We start from the raw sequence: 16984 nt of genomic DNA, 5'->3' as shown, positions 1-16984 counted from the left end.
CACAGAACTGGTTGAGAAGTTTTCTGATTTTAAGTTTGCTGGAATCAGTGAAACTTGAGTCAAAAGAAAATAGAGAAGCAAATGTGCTTCTTCATTTTTTTGGTTTGATTTGTAAAAATGCAGAATGGAACGTTGTTTGCTTTCTCTATTTTGAAGAGGAGAGAAATTTGCACTCTCCTGCCTAATACAGTGCAAAACCTGTAGTGACAAAATGTGAAAGTACAGAATAAGGAGGAAACAGTCTGTGTTTTTCAAAAGAGACAGGACTGAGGTYTGCTGTTAGCCAATATCTTCATTACTGAGGGAGGGAACATTACACTGAGCAAACATCAGGTAGTGAGAAACTCAAAAAACCTGCACACACAGTGAAAGCTAAAAATGGGAAAAGCTCCCTGGAGGACAGAGTAGTCAGGCAGTAATTCCTAGAAAGATTAGATAGCCTCATTGAGGTGAACGATGTGTGTGTGTGTGTGTGTGTGTGTGTGTGTGTGTGTGTGTGAGGAGGAGAGGGAAATAATAGCATTTATATCACACACTTGCTACAGGGAGAAAATGCCATAGCAGTGATGCCAAAATAAACTGGTGGAGGGCTTGCATTGGTGTGACGCAGTGCCCTACGCCAGCTGCGAGAGGCTGATGCCACRGGCACAGCCAGGGACTTTCAGTGAGTGCAGACATTCATCCTTCCTCTCTGCCCAGCTCCAAGCCCGGGGGACACTCCTGGTCAGAAAGTTAATGGTTAATCGGAGAGATCCAGGGAGGATGAGCACTGTGCATCCCGCCCTCCTTGCCTGGGAACAGGATCAGTTAAGCAAGTACCACTCCAGGGAAGGTGRGAGCTGAATCTGATTCTGGGGTATGCAGAAGAGACAGTGTTGAAGTAGTCCTCCACAATTGCAATATTCAAATGTCTCAGAAAGTTTTCTGGATGCATTTTCACTTCTGGTAATGCTCCTCTGAAAGCTGCATTGGACAGGAAGATGAGGTACTGAGGATTGTGTCTAAGCCTGGGCTGTGGACACACAGGATGTTCTTTGGAGTGCCAAGACTGCTAAAAAAGCCTTTTGAGACTCTTCCCCTCTTCCGTTTGCATGTATCCTAAGCATTGTATGGCCCCACAACACACTACTATTGTGCACAGAGATTTAAGTGTTTCTCCCAGCTTCCTGAACATATTTATTGGCAGCTCTCTACATTGAGTTGAAAAGTCCAGCAGTGCTGTTGAGATATGTCCCAGGTTCCTTTGGTACAGACAGCATCAGCTGCCTGTGGCTTCACGGTGAAGAATCAGCCTCGTTCAGCTGTGCTCCCACATCTCACTGCGGGCTGTGTTCACATCTGCTTTAATTCACTTAACAAGCCAACCGARCCACACAATGGTCAGGAAAGTGAAAGGCCTGAAAGTTGGTGCTTAGCAATGCCCTTAGCTATAATGGGCTTTCATGTGAGAATGGTGTACATTTCAGAMGCCGGTAATGTTTGCATTGAAAAGATTACAGAGATTTTTGTCCTGCTGAAATAGGTTTCAAGCTGTGCTGAATCCAACTGCTGTTCAGGTACTTAGAAATGATTAAAGCTTTAACAAGCACACAGCCAGTTTTTTTTATTTAAGGGAATTTTAATGAATTTAGGGGATACAAAAATTGAGCACACAGAGAAGGCTTTGGCTGCTCTGCTGGGACGTTGAAACGTTCATCTTGTTTGACTTGCAAATTCCTCTGCTCAAGCCTTGCAGAGGGAAGTGCCTGCTTTGCTGTCAGGCTTGTTGAAACGTGCACAGCKGGCTGCAGCTGCCAACATCTGGCATGTTGCCAGTCCCCATGCAGCAAGGATGGAGCAGCTGGGGATGCATCAAAGCCAGGGAGAAGAGAGCGGGATCCACACATGTTCCTGTGTGAGATACCAGGGMAGATGAGACTGTTCAGGGTCAGGTGCACTGGTATAACTGAGGTTTCCCTCACGTGATRCCCAAGATCCCAGGCAAAGCTGTCCCCTCCCTCTCTCTTGCCTGGGTTTCTCCTCATTCCCATAAGGAGCACTTGCTGATTCTACTCTCTTTTCACAGCTGCTGTATGCACAGCTCTGCAAAAGCAGAACAACGAGCTTTTCCCAAATAATTTATGTGGTGTTCGCGGTGAGCTGCTCCATTCATGGAATTTGCCCAGTACCTGTTTTGAAATAAAGTGAATAAAGCTGGAACAGAACTAATTGAATCGAGTTCATGGAGAAAATAAACTGCCTTTTAAATRCAAAAAGGTACAGATTTGCTATCTTGCCAGTGTAAATTTAGCAGCAATGCACATGTTTTCCTTAAGATGAATTTGGATAAAGCTGAAGTAAATGTCCAGATAGTTGGCAGTGCCAGGAATCTCACATCCCAGACAGCATCAGGAGGTTGTGCCAATGCACTGCTGTRTATGCTGGAATCCGTGGGGCACCTCAGCCCAAAGCCTTCGCTGGATGTAAGGGGCTCCTGTCCTCCATCCCCATCCAGGGCCTCCCTCCCCAAGGCTGCTGCTTCCCTTGGGTTAACACAGGACACCCTGGAGAGTGGCTTCACAAACACCATGGGCTGAGGGTTGCAGCTACCAGGGCTGTGTGATTTTCCCCAGTGTGCTGGCTCCTCTGTTTAGCTCAGATTRGCACCTCCAGGTCCCCTGGGAGCTGAATGATGTCTCAGCAGCCTTTACAATCCTTTCCCACTTGGGGTATTTCTTCTGGTTCCAGAGGAGAAGGTGATGGATATTTTTAAGATAAAGATGATAATGTTGCTGAGCTGCTAACAGCCAGTTCCCCCTTGTCTTGAGGGACAGCACTGTGTCCCAGTGTCTCTCTCTTCATAACTCCTGCAATTGCCCCCAGATTTCTTTATCCTTAACACTCCCTTGTGTCAGTCAGGTGGTGAAACCATTTCTGTAAGCCAGGCAAAGATGCTCCTGCCCTGGAGGAGYGACAGGTAAAAGCTGCCAAATCTATCACCTGACTGCACTGGGGGCCATGCACTGTCTTCAGAAACCTCCAGAGGAGAGGAATGGGAAAGAACATCTTTGTCTCTCCATCCATATGCATGTAGGAAATGAAAAGAAGCAGAAAAAGAAAAGGTTTGAGGGCTTTTTTTTCCTAATGATAACATTCTGCAGTAGTAAGGCTTGATTTGTAACATCACCCACTCTCAGTCCCCCTGCAATATTACAATATTACATCCTTCATCAGTGTAAGCCAGGAGTGGAAACATTTCAAAATATTGCTTGAATGTTCCTGACATTAATTTAAAAGAGCAAAGCAGAAACTTAGTTTTCTCCCAAGTTACTTCWAAAGAAACATAATTTTGGTGGGAAATGTTTAAATACATGCATTTTTAGATTTATTTGTATTTCCCTCTGTTTAAAAAGAATAGATTAATTGGTTTTAATCTCTTGTTTGAAAGTTTTGGAAAAAAATGGGTTCTTTGGACTTTTGCTGTGAGCAATAACCAAAACCAAGGGGAGAATTTAGGTGGTTTGGGACTCATTATGCTTGGAAAGGAACAAAAAAAAAAAAAGCCAAACTAGGTGGCTTGGAAACTGGCTGACTGGGAGGAGCTTGAAAGGAAGAAAAGCAGAAGGCATTTCCATGTTTTCAGGATGAGATCCATTTAAAAATATTTATATATTTGGTGTTATGAGAGAAAACTCCTCGGTACAGTTTGCTGAAATCTCCCTTTCACTGCAGATTCTGCAATAAAAATAAAAAATGTTTGCTCTCCCAGCTGCTGCTGCTGGGAACAGCCCCTCAAAGTGTTTTTGTGCTCAGCCCTTGGCACAACCATTTTGGTTTGTTTCTCAGTCTTCTTCATTCTACTAGAATTTTGGTTTAGCACAAGTATTTTCTTTGTATTGTAGAAACTATTATTAAGCTCTTAACTGCTGCAGAAATTGCTGTCTCTCTCCTTTGGCAAGGCTCTGCTTTCCTGCCTGTGACAAATATTTTCCTGGCTTTTTATTAGCGCACACAMATTTGGGAGAAACTCTGTGAATTATGCAATGCAAAAATCACCTCCTTCACAATCTAGGGAATTCCTTACATGTGAGATCCAGCTGCTGAAGGAGACCCAGRAGCTGCAGGGAGGTTGGTTACCTGTGCTGGAGGAGGAGAGTGCAGGTGAAACACTTTTTTGCAGCCTGCCACAATCAGACAGGAACAACTGCAGGAACTGCAGGGTGCTGGTGTTGCATAAGCYGGGATCACTGCCCAGCTTGGAACTCAGGGCCCTCTGCCCTGCTCTGAGCTGGGTAAGAGCTGCCCAGAGCCTCCCTCCTTCTCTCCACATTGGGGGCCAACAGCCAACTCATCAGCCTCTGTGACACTTGGGAGCTGCCTCCGTCCTTTAAGGACACAGTGACTACACTGCTCCCACACCTCTCCCTCTCAGGATCACCTGCTCTGCTCAGGGACCTGTCCTCACCCCCTCCCAAATGAATGCTTGGCTCACCACACGGCAGGGAATGCTCTGTTTATTCTATGATTCGCAGCCACCAGCAGAACTTTCACATTGAGTTCACAACATAAATAAGCCAGGAAGATGAAACATGTTGGTGTCATTTCCTTTTTCATTGTTGGTGTCATTCCTTTTTCATTATTTTAGTGCTGTTGGCTATTTGCTGCAAACATGTGGGCTCAGTGTACAACTCAGTCCTTTGCAAATCGGGCCTCCATGAGGATAACTGGTCTTTTCTGGCAGTGTTGTGCTGCTGTGTTTATATTTGGGCAATGGAACTGACACAAGATTTCTCTGAAAAGTGGATAATCTAGCCGAATACTCAATAAGTGGAATATATTTACATTGCTGAATGAAGGCATTRTCCTGCCTCTCTTTACAGTAAGACACCCAGCAACATGCAGTGACGGGACAAGGAGGGATAAGTGAAATCATTTTAATATGGTATCCATGTATGAGAAACCACAAAAGAAAGAAAACATTTTCTGGAAAATTCTGCATATGTATATATTGCGTTGTAAAGTCTTACAGACAAACTCAGGTCAAATACATGATTTTAAATGCTTCAAAACACTGATTTGTAGAGGACAACAAATTGATTTATCTCTTTTTGTGCAGACATGGGAGTGTGATTTTTGCTTTTCTTGTTGCTATAGTTTGGTGTTCTTCAGGAAGAATACTCRTATTCTTCAGCACTGCGGCGTCCAAAATCCATCCAGCCCATGTAGTCTCTGTCATTTATCCTGTGAGTAGGGTCAATGCTCTGTACCCTGTTTCCCATGACTGAGAATCTTCCAGTGGAACCTGAGGAAAAAGAGTTTGGGAGATCAGAGAGTAAGAGGACACGTTTTCCAGGTTCACTCATTCTCTGATCTACTTTGCAGTCATTAGCAGATGTCTGCAGTGGTTGGAATGGACCCAATTCAGGCCAGGTAATGCCACTGGGGAAAACATCAACAGAAAACTCAGAGGTAAAGTCCTGAAAGTGGCTTGGATTTTTTCAGTGCAAAATAAACAGATCATTTTCTACCTCCTGCTGCAGGAACATTCTGCTCCTGTCTGACAGGAAGGAATATGGATAGATTTTTCCTTCCCATTTTGCTAGAGAGAGAGAGTCCAAACCATTTCTCATTATTGATATAAAGCCCCATGTTTGCTTGCTGGTATTGGGAGAGTTGCTCTAGATGCAAAATAACACTTCTTGAGAGCAGACTCATGCCTAAGACACCACAGTCCTGTACTTCTTAAAAAGACAGAAATGTAAGTACAGGAGCTCTCATAGTGCAAATTTGGTCACAAGCAGGGTGGAGTTATAAATCCTAGATATTGTGGAAAAGTAGGAATAGTCCTGAAATGGAGAAASTTGTGTCTGGAATTCACAGTTAGAGATACCTGTTGCTGGAATTACACAGGGCTTTTTACTGTGTCCGCAATTTTTTTATTGCTTATCCAAAGCTTTCACAATTCTTTTCACAGCAGGGTTGGGTGCTGATTTCTGATCTTGCCTTATCCTTGCTCTATGCCTTGCTGAAGCTGTGCATCTTTGATGCACAAACTATTTGCAAGGAGAATTTATGCTTTAAAAAAGGGCTACAATCCTCTGTTTTCAGATCATCATATGATGTAACTAAAAACACAGGGAAAGATCAACGACTTCTCCCTCTACTCCCTGGAAACAGACAAAACTGATATATACCAGTAACTAGACGGAGTTAAGCTTTGAGTGAGGGAAGAACAGATTCAATATATCAGTATTCAACACAGACTGAGGCCTGAGGAATACTCAAGTTCATCAAAAAGTAAAAGGATCCCAAATAACATCCCAAATATCCCAATCTATACAATTGCCTTGCTTAMGGTTTCTTGTGTTTCAAAGAAACCCTTGATAACTCTTTGCTTTTATATTCCAAGGTCTTCCTCATGTAATGATTTATGATGAACATGACCCAGTAAAATAAAAAGCTGCATTACTTTTTGTGAGGGCTTCCAGGGAGTTGAAGGTTTAAAAAAAAAAAAACAAACCAAAAAGCCTTGTTTAAGATATTTACCCAGAACAAAATGACAAAAATTTTATCATCCCTAGAATAGAATGTCTATCATTCAATGCTCAAGCCCCATGAAGCTTAGAGTCATAATTCAAGAAGTGTAGTTAAGTTAATGATAATGGCTCCTTAGCACAATAACAGGCAGGGCTCAGGCAGCACAGAGCCATCACTCCGATGTTGGTGTTTAAGAGATTTCTGAACCTGCCACGACCTGTGGGCTCTAAAGGCTCCCCTGGGGCCACTTCTCTCTGGCCTGTCTAGGGCTCCTCAGAGGACATTAAATGTGCCTGTCACTGGCTGAAGAGCTGAACTCTTCTACACAGTGCCAGATTCAAGCTGAAAGCCTGCAGATGAACAGGCTTTTCAATAATTGAAAGCTTCGGTCCCAGATTTCCTAACAGCACCTTAATTACCTTTCCTCAACTCACCAGAGATGTCATGTGGATACTGCAGAATGAGTGTATGACAAACGTATTCAGAAATGGAGCAGTTCAGCCACAAGGCTGCCATCAATCCCTAAGCCCTCGAGGGAACTTAACTCTCTCACTGTTTTAACTGCAAACAYGGTACAAAACCAGCGGTTCTATTAACCATGAGGACAAACACCACTCTACTGGTGACTGCTGACATTGACAAAAGCCCAAACTCTCTTTCCYCCTAGATGGAATTTTCTGGTGAGTATTAGGGTTTAGGCAGGTTAGAAATGACTAACACAGTYGATGTGAGTGCTCTGCAGAGATTTCTGAAGTACTGCCCAGAGTCTTCACATTAAATGASAATAGGATGTTTTGATGGGAGCACTGTATGTGTGTTATAAATTAAGTAAATACTGTTTGTCCCATGAATCTTCTCTCCAGCAACTACATCTACAAACTAGAATCCATCTAGCCTAGTCAAATCACAGGAATCTCAACCTCTGCTTCCAGACACTTTTGAGAATCAATTATACATGTCAATAACTCATATGCAGGAAGTCGTTCCTCATATTAATATTTACAGAAGAAGACATCTTAAATGTAAAGGGTATTTTTTCACTTTATCTTGTTAATCTATTTGGAAATGTCAGCCAGATATTTAAGGGAATATAATGGATACATAAACTAGAATGAGGAGTTCAATTTCTACGTGTGTGGGCAGCAATGACTATGCTGGGAAAAGGCAACAAGRATTCTGCTTTGCAGACTCCTGCAATAACCTTCTTATTCAATAACAACATGAAGTGTAGCACTGGATTGTGGAATTTCCTATCTGAACAATCTTTCCATTAAATTGCATGAACAYTGAGAAGTTCCTTAACGGGTATTGTGCAAATTGCTGACGTGAGATTAAATTTTTCAGGCATCAGTTGAAAGGGATTCATTTTTCTGTTGTTTCTGGCTTGGCTGYGTTCTGTGTACACAGAGGAGTGTGTATGGCTGCATAAGTCATACAGAAACACATGTGGCATCTCTTAATTGCAGACCACCATCACAGACAAGCATAGGATTTGCCTAGCATAAAGGTCTGAGGAAAGCTACCCAGAGAGGAGAGTTAAATGATCTGCATTATGTGGAGAGACAGGAGAGGAGGAAGCCTTTACTTATATGAAGTGAATTTTATCCTAAGCACTGTCTGGAGCTGGATGTGAATTAATTTCTCAATGTCTATATGGCTGGATAATCCTAGTCTTAATTACTGGCTTCTCTTGAAGCCTTTTTTCCTTCTTAGATGTCTTTTTTTTTTCCCTATAGTCCAGGGCACAGACTGGAGTGAAGCATTCACAGGTAAACAAAATTTCTGTAGTGGCTCTCACCGAGGTCAGCAGCCAGAAGACCACAGCAATTAGGCTGCCCATGGTGTTACTCTATTGAGACACAGCACTATAGAGATGAGACAGCTCATTCAGAAAAATGTTTTCTTGGGCAAGTGTCAGTGGCCAATGATTTTGAGCCACCATTTTTCCTGGTAGCACAGATGGCATGCTTTTCTGTCTGTGTAAAATATATTCTGTAAGGTGTCGACAGGGATAGCTTTACACTTTCCCTCAGGTAATACAATGGTTTCCTCGAGTGACTAATAAAATCTCATGATAAGAATGAAGCCCTGTAATTCCATTGCTCTACTGATGCTTCATGCCCTTGTTACACAGTGCCGTGGAGGTTTTAGGTGACTGCAATATTGTGTTCCCAAGCTGCCTGAGACCAAAAACCTATCAGGAATCAACAAATTTGCTTCAACAAATGTGCTTTTGCTTATCATTTCTTTTAATTATTGCACTAATAAATGTGAATTCTGGTGTTGTGAAAGCTGTTCCTCTGGGGAAAAAAATATGTAAAAAAATCTAACACTCAGAATATTTCCCTGGTACAGGTATCTCTGGCTGAGGTGATGCTAGCCATTTGGTCTGCATTTATCCTCAGAAAAGTTTTCCTGCTCTCCTAAGTTTAAAAAGAAGGAGGGAAGATTTTAACTAAATTAAAAACTTTTAAGAAAGTGTAATTGCTTTATCTGAGATACAACATACTGGAAATACCACGAAAATAATAAGACAATGAAAATAGTTAAAAATAAAAGCTGGACTGTAACCTGACAAGAAGGTGGCATTTTCTATGGTTATCTTTACATGATTCTCAGTCAGAGGCTGCTACAAATAAATCCTTTTTTTTTTTGTGAGGGGTTTGGGAGAGAGCATTTGGAATGCTCTCTACTTCAGAAACAACCAGACAAATTCTAAATCCTATCTTCTCTAGGAATTCACATTAGATGGTGACAGGGTTATGYCAACACCTGGGTATCCCTGCAGGAAACCCCCCTGGCACAGGAAGAGGCTTTGTGCAGTACCTTTTCTGGCTTGCTGGAGGTACTTGGCCAGCAAAGCACCGATGTTGGCTCTTTGGTCACTGCTGCCATCCAGCCGTGGCAGGGGTTTCAGGGACCCGGCAGAGGACGGGGCGCGGAYGTGCCGGTGATGTTCTGTCAGGCTCTGCTCCAGCTCAGCAGGCAGAGGATTCCCATTGTGCGATCCCATGGCCTGCTGTCCCAAGGAGCTCGCCGAGAGCACGGCAAGGAGCACGCAGATGCATATCCCGCTGTACATCGCTGCGGRGAAAAGGAACAGCGGGCTGTCAAATGAGCACATTTACCACCTTGTGCGCTGTCCCTAACCACACCTTCCCCCCACTGGGGATGCCGGCTTCTGAGCAAACCAGGGCTCTGTTGGGGCTTTTTAAATGTAGTTAACTGTGGGATCTGTCTTAAGTTGGAAAACACATATGTGAATAGCTAAATATCATTGTTAAAGAGGAAGGTACAGGTAATTAATTTTCTTTTTTCTAGCCTTCTATGCGCTGTATCTCCCTGATCTACTCAATTATCATTTGCTTTTCTTTTTCTGGAGGAAGACCTATTTCATAAAAACTTAAAGGACATAAATACATCTCTGTGAAAATAACTCATGATTCAAACATTTCAGTTGGCTATTGCACTAAACCCTGATATTATTACAGATACTCAGTTTTGACAAGTTCATGAAGAGCCTTTTTTCTATTAACGTTCATCGAGTTCAACTTTAGTGTTCAAGAGGTTTCATCTCATCATACACAAAAAGAAAAAACAAAACCTTGTCCCAGTCAAATAAACTCCAAAACGTAGCACCCCTGCCCCAAAGAACTTGATCTAATAGCTGGAGTGGTAAAAATTATTTAGTTAAAAGCTGTAAGAAATAAAGCACAACTTMAACATCTTCTTCCTGTTGAACAGAGAATTTAGATTTCTACTGCTTCCTTAAGTGTGTACTAAGCAAAACAATGTTGGTTGATTAAATTGTCTTAACCCATAAGCTGAAAYAGTATTTTTTATTTCTGGAAACAGAGAAATTATCTCAATCCTTAGAAGAAATGAGCTACCTAGTACTTGATGCTATGGGGGTAATTTTCACTTACAAATACACATGAATTATCTCAGCTACGTGATTTTTTTTTTTAACTGCTTAAGTTCTTTAGCAGTACACTGCTAAACAATGTAATATTTTAATTTTAGAAGGGGGCAAAATTAAGTTATTTTGCCGACCACATACACCAGATTGAAATAATACACCGTATATAAAGCATGGGGGATTTAAAACATTATTAGGAGGTGAATGAAGGAAGTTGAAATGTCACTCCAGCATGGTTATTGATGACGTAYCCATATCGGTTTGGGTACTGAGAAACCGCAGGTGCATTGCATCCTTTCAACTGCCCCGAGTCCTGTATTTTTTGTAGACATACTTATATATATATATAAATGTATATATATATATATATATATTTGTATATACACATCTAAGTATGCATGTCCTTGCTAACATTGCCAAAGCCAAAATCCCACCTCCGCTGGGACGGTGGGGAGYCCCGCTCGCCGCATCCCTCGCCCCGCGCTGGGGTCCGCCCGGCTGCTCGCGCTTCTCGGGAGCGGGCGGGATTCTTCCCAGCGGGAAGCGTTTCCTCCGGCACACAGCGGGATGCCCTCCGAGCCGCCACACAAGGTAAGCACCAGGCATCCCCATTTGCCTCCCCACCCTCACCAGTGGTGCAGTCAGAAGAGAGTGACAGGTGCTTCCCTACCTTTCCGCCGCGCTTTYCCAAGGTCCGACTCGAGCTGGGAGCAGTGAGTCCTGCGTGTGCCCAAGCAGGGAAGTCAGGGGAGACTCAGCCTGGGCCCCTTAAATAGCGGCGGGCAGCGCGGCGGTRTTTACACATCTCTGACGCAGCCGGGGCCCCCGCCCGCTCAGCCCCCCGCTGCCGCCTCACCCCCGCCCCGGGACCGGCACCGGGCTGGGTGTGCCTCACGGGGCGAGYGGGGCTCCTTCCCCGCCCTCCTGCYCTCCCTCCCTCCCTCCGGCCRTGCCGCTGGGTGCGGAGCTGTGCGGGCTCCGCGGAGCTGGCCCTGCCCCACGGGCCGGCCCCCGACGGGYGCTCCCCGTTCCCTTCGGAGGGAAGCGCTCGCCTGGGCACAAAGGAGCTGGAAGCCCAGGCTGGCTCTCAGTTGGGCAATTAAAATGCTCCTGACTGGGGTGGGGGGGATGMCCACAGCTCCTTCCCGGCGAGAGGCTCCCGGTGGGACTCGCGCCCTCAGCACCGGCAGCTCCGGCCGTCGGGAGTCGCTCCCGGGTCGCGGCAAGCGGGTGGCTCGTCCTGGCCGCGCATACCGGCGGGTGCGGGGTCTGGGGCGCGGGGTTCCATTCTCTGCAGCCTCCTATGAMCTGAGCCCGGGGCCACAAACGCTTCCCTCCTCCCTTTCCTCTCCTAGGCTCTCCCGAACATCATCTTGGGAAGACGGGACACYCACTTTATTTAAAAAGCAAAGCAGCGCATAAAGCCATGGACGATTCCCCCAGAAAACCGTGGACGGAGATGCCTTCGGCGGGGTTGTCCCTTACTGACCATAGAAATACCAGTTTCCCTCGGCCGCTGCAGTGACCGCTGCCCCTTCCCGTGCCCGGTCGGACCGGGGCTGCCCTGAGGCGATGCCCGCCAGGTGTCCGCAGCAGCCTCGGACACTCTTCCTCTTTTCGGGACACAGAGGAAATGCCCTAAGCTCGGTCCGCCCGGGCTGCCCCGCCGAGGCCGCAGAGGGGCGGGCAGAGCCGCCTGGGGCAGCCGTGCGGTCCCGCCCGARCCTCTCCGCAGCTCATCCCCCGGGAGCAGCCGCTCCTCGGACCCAGCGCTGGGCTCAGCCGTCACTGTGCTCAGTCTGTGTCTTAAAGTTTACAGTTTGGAGGSAAGCGAGTCCTCAAGTTGCTTTTCCCTCTCCGGGAAGGGAGCCGGGCAGCCCCGAGATACCAAGGCTCCCCTAGGAGCCGCCTGTGCTGCGCGGGCGCGGAGCGCCTTCCGGGGCCGTGCCCGAACGGCAGCAGAGAGGGCTCCAGCCCGCCAAAGCAGGGAGCGGGGGCCGGGGATTCTCTGAACCTCCTAATCCAGGGCTCCTGGGGGGAATTGCGCTGCTTCCCCATGCTGTTCCCCCCGCCGTTCCTGCCGCKCATCGCCCCGCGCACCCGCCCCGCGCCCTTCCCGCCGCGGCCCGCAGAGGGCGCCACGGCCCCGCGCACTCCCGGGAGATCCAGCTGCACGAGGGAGAGAGATCCACGGAAAAGTCACGAAATCCCATGGCAGGAGGGTGCCACGTGGCGTAGGAGTGGAAAAGGAAAAGCCAACCTGCCGCCATCTCCTCMGCCCGGGGGAGCCCTGGCTGCCGGATCCCAGCSGTGCCCGGTCTGGGGCGCCGGTGTKGATGGAGCGGGACGGGCTGGAGAGSGTGCCKTGGATACCGCGTCCCGCCATCCTAACGGTGAGACCCTCGGAGGTGGCGGGGATGGCGATGGACCAGCTCTCTCACCGCCTTCCAGCTGCTGACACGGTGTTGCCGAGCGGGATACGGCACCTTAGCTGTGGGCTGCCTTTCATGTCCGACATCGGCGCTGGCATCGGGCAGAGTCGCCATCCCGGTGTGGCAAAAAAAAGAGCAAAATCAAAACCTCCTTTGAAATGAGATAAGTAAGTCGAAGCAGATTGCCAGGAGAAAGACCAGCCCTTGTTTCAGCAGTACCTGTCCATTGCCTCTGTCTGTCTYTGGAAAAAGAGCCGGTAATATTCCAGAGAATTCAATTTCACTACTTTGACTCAGTGGGAAAAATACTTACTGCTATTAGACAATTTAAAACTCAACTCTGAATTGAACTGTAGGTGTCTGGGAAGAGTATCACAGTCTTTCTGGGAAGGTACAATAACAATTCTGGTAGAGTCACATCAAGCCCTTGTGAAACCCACTGTAGATAATGAGTTCCCAAGGGACCAGCTCAAAGCTTAACAGAGGAGAAAGAGAGCGCTTGCTAATAAATGCACATGCATAATTCATATCAGACAGATATAAATGCAGGCATTTAAGTYTGACATATCAGCCTGGTTGAACAAATACACGCTACATTTTCTTTGAGCTGATTTGGAATATATGTTCAGTTATAAATATATCTGGGATTCGACAAATGGAGTGAGCGTGTGTGTACGTGTATGTGTGACAACCAAGCTCCCTGTTGTGCTCAGGAGCAGATAGAAAGGCAATGCCATATGAAATGGAATAAAGAAAACAGGAACGATGTCAAGTTATTAAAGTCATCAGTGYTGCAAGATCTATAGCCTAGGAAATAGATTGGATTTTCCTAACTGAATTACCTAACACTAGTATGTACAGTCCTTGGTGATTGTTTTCTGACTTACCTGTGTTTTCTTCAGGGAAAGTTTGAAGTTGTAGGRAAGTTTCATTCCTTGGTAAATAGATGTTAATTAATGGCATTTTAGAATAGTTTTGAGCTGAGRTAAAAGACCAGAAAGCCTGTTCAGCGTGAGCAAATATGACAGCAGGACTCGGAGGTGAGTTGCCTGTGGAAGCTCAGACTATGTATTACTTTGCCAATTGATGTGGCACAAAAATGAAACAATTGGGATTTAATTTGTAGTGTTCTCTAGGTTCTAGGTCCAGCGTTTCTGTCAGGTGCTGGGCCTAAATGTGTGCCATGGATTGTAGAGTGGCGAGCATAGCAGGGCCTTGTGCYACCATCACAGGTGGGGTGAGACAGAGGCTGCCCTAACACAAGACTTCAGCCTTAGATCACCAGGAAGGAAAGTGCTTGGGCTGCACCAGAGCTTGAGTGATGTTGCAAGAATCCAAGTACTTATGCAAAACAAATTTAAACCTAAAGTGAACCCTGCAATGCAGTAAATGCTAATATGGATGTATCCCTGAGGAGGAAGCTGGAAGATGCCATAGTTTAGATCCTGCAGGCTTTTTAAAATTTGTTTTCTGGCAGAAGTCTGCTAAAAGATTTGAGTTTCTCTAACCTTTACCCCCAACAAGCAAGACTCTTGAATCCTCAATTGCTTTCTCTGTTTATCTGCCAAAGGTTTTCTCCTGTTTAGCTGAGGTGGCAAAAGAGTGTATGGCTAAGTATGCATTTTGTGCTGTTCCAGCACAAAGCTGGAATTTTGGAGCAAGAAGGCTGCATGAGCACAGAGGGATGGAGAAGTTTCCTTATGTCTGTTCTGCAATGGGGATAGCCAGCACCAATATTTAGAGCACAAGACATGGTGCTCATATCTCAGTCCCTCTGTTGAGGGCTGGAGCAGATCCCGCCTGTAAGTGTTGGAGATGCCAAGATCTTTCCTGCAGCAGTAAGCACGTTTGTGCTGTGCAATGCCTCCTTTATGTCCACGTGCACACAACCTTTGTGTATGCAGGATATATTTTTTATTGGCAATATCCCATGGGATTTGCAGTACATGGTTATCATGTTTATTTGATGCCTTTTCTTTTTAGCAGAAATCCTCAAACCCATATGGATATTACTCAATGTTATTGTATGGCTTTGGATCCTAAGATATTTAGGCTAGACTTAACTCTAGTACTCTATACTGCCAAGTGTAGCTGTGCTGGCATATTAGACCATGAGGGATAAAAGCCAGGTGCATATTCTGTGGGACCAGGTGGCTTCATGTCCAGGTGCATAACAAGAAATACTTTATTTTGTTTACAAGTATTACATTTTTTTTCTGATTATCACTATGCAGGGTTTTTTTTTACTTTTGTCTGGACCCTGACACTTATGGGTGATATTTTGTGCTGCGTTGGGTCAAATTAATGTGGGGGCTTTTTTTTTTTTTTGTGTGAAGCTGACAGAGTGTAAGTCTGTAGGATTACAATGAAGTAAGAATAACTGGCTGAGGATAGCAGGGAAAGGAATGGTATAATTTTCTGGAACAGACAAATTAGGGAGTAGATTATTAGGACCAGCTGCATGAAATRTAGATGTAAAACAGAACACATTTTAAGACAGCACATTGTTCTGCTGTTATTTTTGTGCATGTTGATTCAGACATTAAATTTTTGCTATTTTGTTTTTCCAAATATTTTGATTTTTAATTCAGTATTTTCCATCTCAGTGTTTTCATGGTAGTCTCTTTTCTCTGAATTTTGATCCYACTTTAGAGGAAGGTAATMTCTGCTTGAAGTCAACCMAAAAACTAAGTGAGTGYCACGACTTCTCTGGGCAAYMTGTTCCAGTGCCTCASCACSCTCACACYAAAGAAACCCATTTCAAAAGTGKACTCCTGGTATGAACTATGTGCCTTAATGCAAAGTCACAGTTTGTCTTAGAATTACCCATTATCCTGCAGTTGTACAAAGAAGGAAAATAGGAGGAAAAATCCCATTTCCTGGGAGAAGGTTTGGATTCTTCAGAAAATCAGATCTCTTTCTGTGTCCTGTAAGCTCCTTAAAGATCAACTGGAAAACTTACTTATATGATGTCTTCAAATTTTGTTCCTTGCGGTTTCAAGAAGATGTGGTGAAGTGGAACAGAGAAAAATCTAGTCACTTTCTATGAGACCACCCAATCCCAAACCACTTGCTTTTTTGTCTTTTTTGTGTTCCTTTCTGAAAGACCAAATTGATTCTCTGTGGGGATTTGCTACATGTATCTTCTAAACTGACCAGAACTTTTGTGCAAGCTGAAAATGGAAAAAGGAAATCAGTGTGCTAGATAAAAACAATGAAGATATATGAAGTTCCAGTTGCTGGCAAACTCTGTGATTTCAGCAATACTTTGGGAGTTATGCTGGAGCTGGTTTGTTTTACCTCAGATATATATCTGTCTTGGTTTGTCTTGGAAAGATGGGTGCATGCCAAGGAAGGTAGGGATCTTGCTTGGAAAGGAGAATTATTATCTTCCCTCTGAATTATTATAACAGAAATCATGGGGCTTTCRGGCAAAAATATTTGGAAAAGAATAGCAATTCTTTGCTAATATTTCTAACAAGGCAAATAAGCACCAACCAATCCAAGCAGAARCCCAGCGCTGTCCCCTCCGCACTGTCCCCGCCCTCCGCTGTGCTGCAGTTCCGGTCACAGCCGCCAGGGGGCGGTGGGGGCGCCAGGCCGGGGCAGTGATCGCCCCTCCGCCAGGGGGCGCTGTGCCGCGGGCTCGGCCTCGCCTCCCGCTCAGGTGGTGATGGCGGCACGGCTGGATGGAGGAACGGCTGGATGGAGGAACGGCTGGATGGAGGAACGGCTGGATGGAGGAGCAGCTGGATGGAGGAACGGCTGGATGGAGGAGCAGCTGGATGGAGGAACGGCTGGATGGAGGAGCAGCTGGATGGAGGCACGGCTGGATGGAGGAGCAGCTGGATGGAGGCACGGCTGGATGGAGGCACGGCTGGAAGGAGGAACGGCTGGATGGAGGCGCAGCTGGATTGAGGCACGGCTGGATGGAGGCACGGCTGGATGGAGGAGCGGCTGGATGGAGGAACGGCTGGATGGAGGCACGGCTGGATGGAGGAACGGCTGGATGGAGGCACGGCTGGATGGAGGAACGGCTGGATGGATGGAGGAGCGGCTGGATGGAGGAGCAGCTGGATGGAGGCACGGCTGGATGGAGGAACGGCTGGATGGAGGA

The 16984-nt window shown here is 45.8% G+C and overlaps 2 protein-coding genes across 2 annotated transcripts in view; both read right to left on the bottom strand.

Annotated features, from left to right (window-relative positions):
• Positions 1 to 4483: 4483 nt before the first annotated feature.
• On the bottom strand, positions 4484 to 11228 carry CCK (cholecystokinin). Its single transcript, XM_057381052.1, has 3 exons — positions 11106 to 11228; positions 9343 to 9600; positions 4484 to 5281 (listed from the first exon to the last, which is right to left on the bottom strand). Exons 2-3 carry the CDS (start codon positions 9596 to 9598, stop codon positions 5145 to 5147), a joined length of 393 nt encoding a protein of 130 aa, XP_057237035.1. The 5' UTR covers positions 9599 to 9600; positions 11106 to 11228; the 3' UTR covers positions 4484 to 5144.
• A 4772-nt stretch (positions 11229 to 16000) lies between these two features.
• The window catches only part of LOC130582387 (uncharacterized), a 1146-nt gene continuing 162 nt past the window's right edge, over positions 16001 to 16984 (bottom strand). Inside the window, exons 2-3 of the mRNA XM_057381048.1 lie at positions 16366 to 16972; positions 16001 to 16040 (exon numbers count right to left, since the gene is read on the bottom strand). Of these exons, the coding sequence (XP_057237031.1) occupies positions 16001 to 16040; positions 16366 to 16972 (647 nt within the window). The remainder of the gene's footprint in view (positions 16041 to 16365; positions 16973 to 16984) is intronic.

This window comes from Malurus melanocephalus, unplaced genomic scaffold (genome assembly GCF_030028575.1).
Source record: "Malurus melanocephalus ecotype Western Australia unplaced genomic scaffold, MMel_1.1 scaffold_489, whole genome shotgun sequence".
Lineage (NCBI taxonomy): Eukaryota > Metazoa > Chordata > Aves > Passeriformes > Maluridae > Malurus > Malurus melanocephalus.
The sequence above is the reverse complement of the archived record's forward strand: the minus strand, read 5'-3'. Positions and strand labels throughout refer to the sequence as shown.